At 43.7% G+C, this 1,857-nt stretch overlaps 1 protein-coding gene across 1 annotated transcript in view; it reads right to left on the bottom strand.

Moving 5' to 3' along the window:
- RPS27L (ribosomal protein S27 like) overlaps positions 1-326 on the bottom strand; it is a 3,991-nt gene extending 3,665 nt beyond the window's left edge. Inside the window, exon 1 of the mRNA XM_029963144.1 lies at positions 309-326. Coding sequence (XP_029819004.1) covers positions 309-326 — 18 coding nt within the window. The remainder of the gene's footprint in view (positions 1-308) is intronic.
- Between the last annotated feature and the right edge of the window lie 1,531 nt (positions 327-1,857).

Below are 1,857 nucleotides of genomic sequence, written 5' to 3'. Positions count from 1 at the left end.
CCAGAGAGGAGACTCCACGGCCTGCCCGGGCAGATGTTCAGGGCTCTGCCACCCTCAGTGGAAAGAAGTTCTTCCTTATGTTGATGTGAAACTTCTTGTGTTTTAGTTTATGGTCATTGCTCTTCATCCTGTCTCTGGGTACCACAGAAAAGAGTTTGGCACCATCCTCTTGACAACTCTTGGAGATATTTGTATGCATTAATGAGATCCCCTCTCACTGTTCTCTCGCTAACCAGGCCCAGCTCCCACAGTCTCTCCTCATCAGAGATGCTCCAGACCCCAAATCATCTTTGTGGCCTCTGCTGGACCCTCTCCAGTAGCTCCATGTCTCCCTTGTGCTGAGGAGCCCAGAACTGGACACGTCATTTCATACTAAATGACATGTTCCACGAAGTTTTACCTATGTGCATATTCTTTTGCAGTTTCCCACCCCAGACAAAAAGAAAAAGGCAGAATTTCTGTTAGTTGTCACTCCTGTATTTAAATCGATTTAGAGAACCTATGAGAAATAAAAATACTGCAGATACTGGAAATTTTAAAATTTTTTTTTTTCATAAGTCAGTAAAAATAATCACAAGTATAATCTGTCAAACCGTAGTTATTTAATCAGGCCTGGAACATTTAAAAGTGTAGTTCAGTAGAAGTCCTCCTGGTGGCACAACAGACCTTATGAAAATCGCTTGGTATGAAAAGTCTTCCCAAACGCCCGGCGGGGGCGTGTCGAGCCAAGGCCTTTCTGAAGAGAGAACCGATGCATTTAGAAAAAGTTACTTGAGAAGTTGCTATGAGCACAAGTGAGGATGGAAGTTTTAGAGAGGCATATCTTTCTGACAACAATATCTCAAAGCTGGCAGGGCCTGTGCCCGATGCTGACACTACAGAGCTTTCACAACACTCTGCACCCCAAAGCCCTGCCTTGTTCTGCCAGAACAGCCCCGTGTGTTGTAGTACCCCAAGCCATTCTATTGCTTTTCCTCTCTCCCCGTCGCAGCCATTGCCTTGTAACACGGTAATGCTGTGTTAGCACTTTTGCCTTATGTGCTGGCGTGGTGATGACACACAGACAGAGGTATTTTGGAAGTATTTCTTGTTGTATCATGGGGGATTTAATAGGAAAGGCTCTGACTCATACTTTCCTCTGCATGCTGTCCTGTGAAGCCAGAACATAAACCAGTTACCAGCACAGTCAGTTCTTGAGTCTTAGCTGTCCCTACTACCTTTCAGTACTTTTCAAATGTATCTTATTTATCTGCAAGCACAATGGAAAGGGGACAATCTATTAAGGCTGCTGAGTAGGTATCTGAAGGAGAATGAGGTCTTTCTTGTTTAAGAAAATACCTTCACAATGCATAAAGCACCACCACCAATAAAACAGAACTTCTGACATGCCACCCTTCTTCACCTCTTCCTCCTGGCCTTCCCTTCTTAAATGTCTTTTCTGCAAGGAGCTTCTGGTGCCTGAAGAGGACTTTAGTCACATTAAAAATTGGTTTCTGTGGAAGCAGGGGCACACAGGATGATCTGAAAACAGGATGTGTTTTGGACACATTCCTCTGTTTGGTTCTCTATTTTGGTTTTGCTTGGAGATTCATTTCCTTTTCGTGACTGCCTGTAGTTCAGTGACCTGCTGAATGAGTCAATTCTAATGCATTGCCTTCAGTCTTTTACAACTGAAGATTTTTTTTTGAAGTTTACTCTTTAGAAATCAGAAATGCAGCACTGAGTTTAAGCTGTGAGTGAAGGAGAGAAATGCTGTCTGTACAACTGTGGTGTGGCCTATTGAGACAGAGAGATTTGGGTCTAAGAGAATGACTTCCTCTTTCCAGCCTTCTCCCAGCAAGCAAAGGCTTTGATCTC

This window comes from Manacus vitellinus, unplaced genomic scaffold (genome assembly GCF_001715985.3).
Source record: "Manacus vitellinus isolate BGI_N305 unplaced genomic scaffold, ASM171598v3 scaffold_53_pilon, whole genome shotgun sequence".
NCBI classification, from domain to species: Eukaryota; Metazoa; Chordata; class Aves; order Passeriformes; family Pipridae; genus Manacus; species Manacus vitellinus.
Note: the sequence above shows the minus strand (reverse complement) of the source record. Positions and strands in the feature narration are given on the sequence as shown.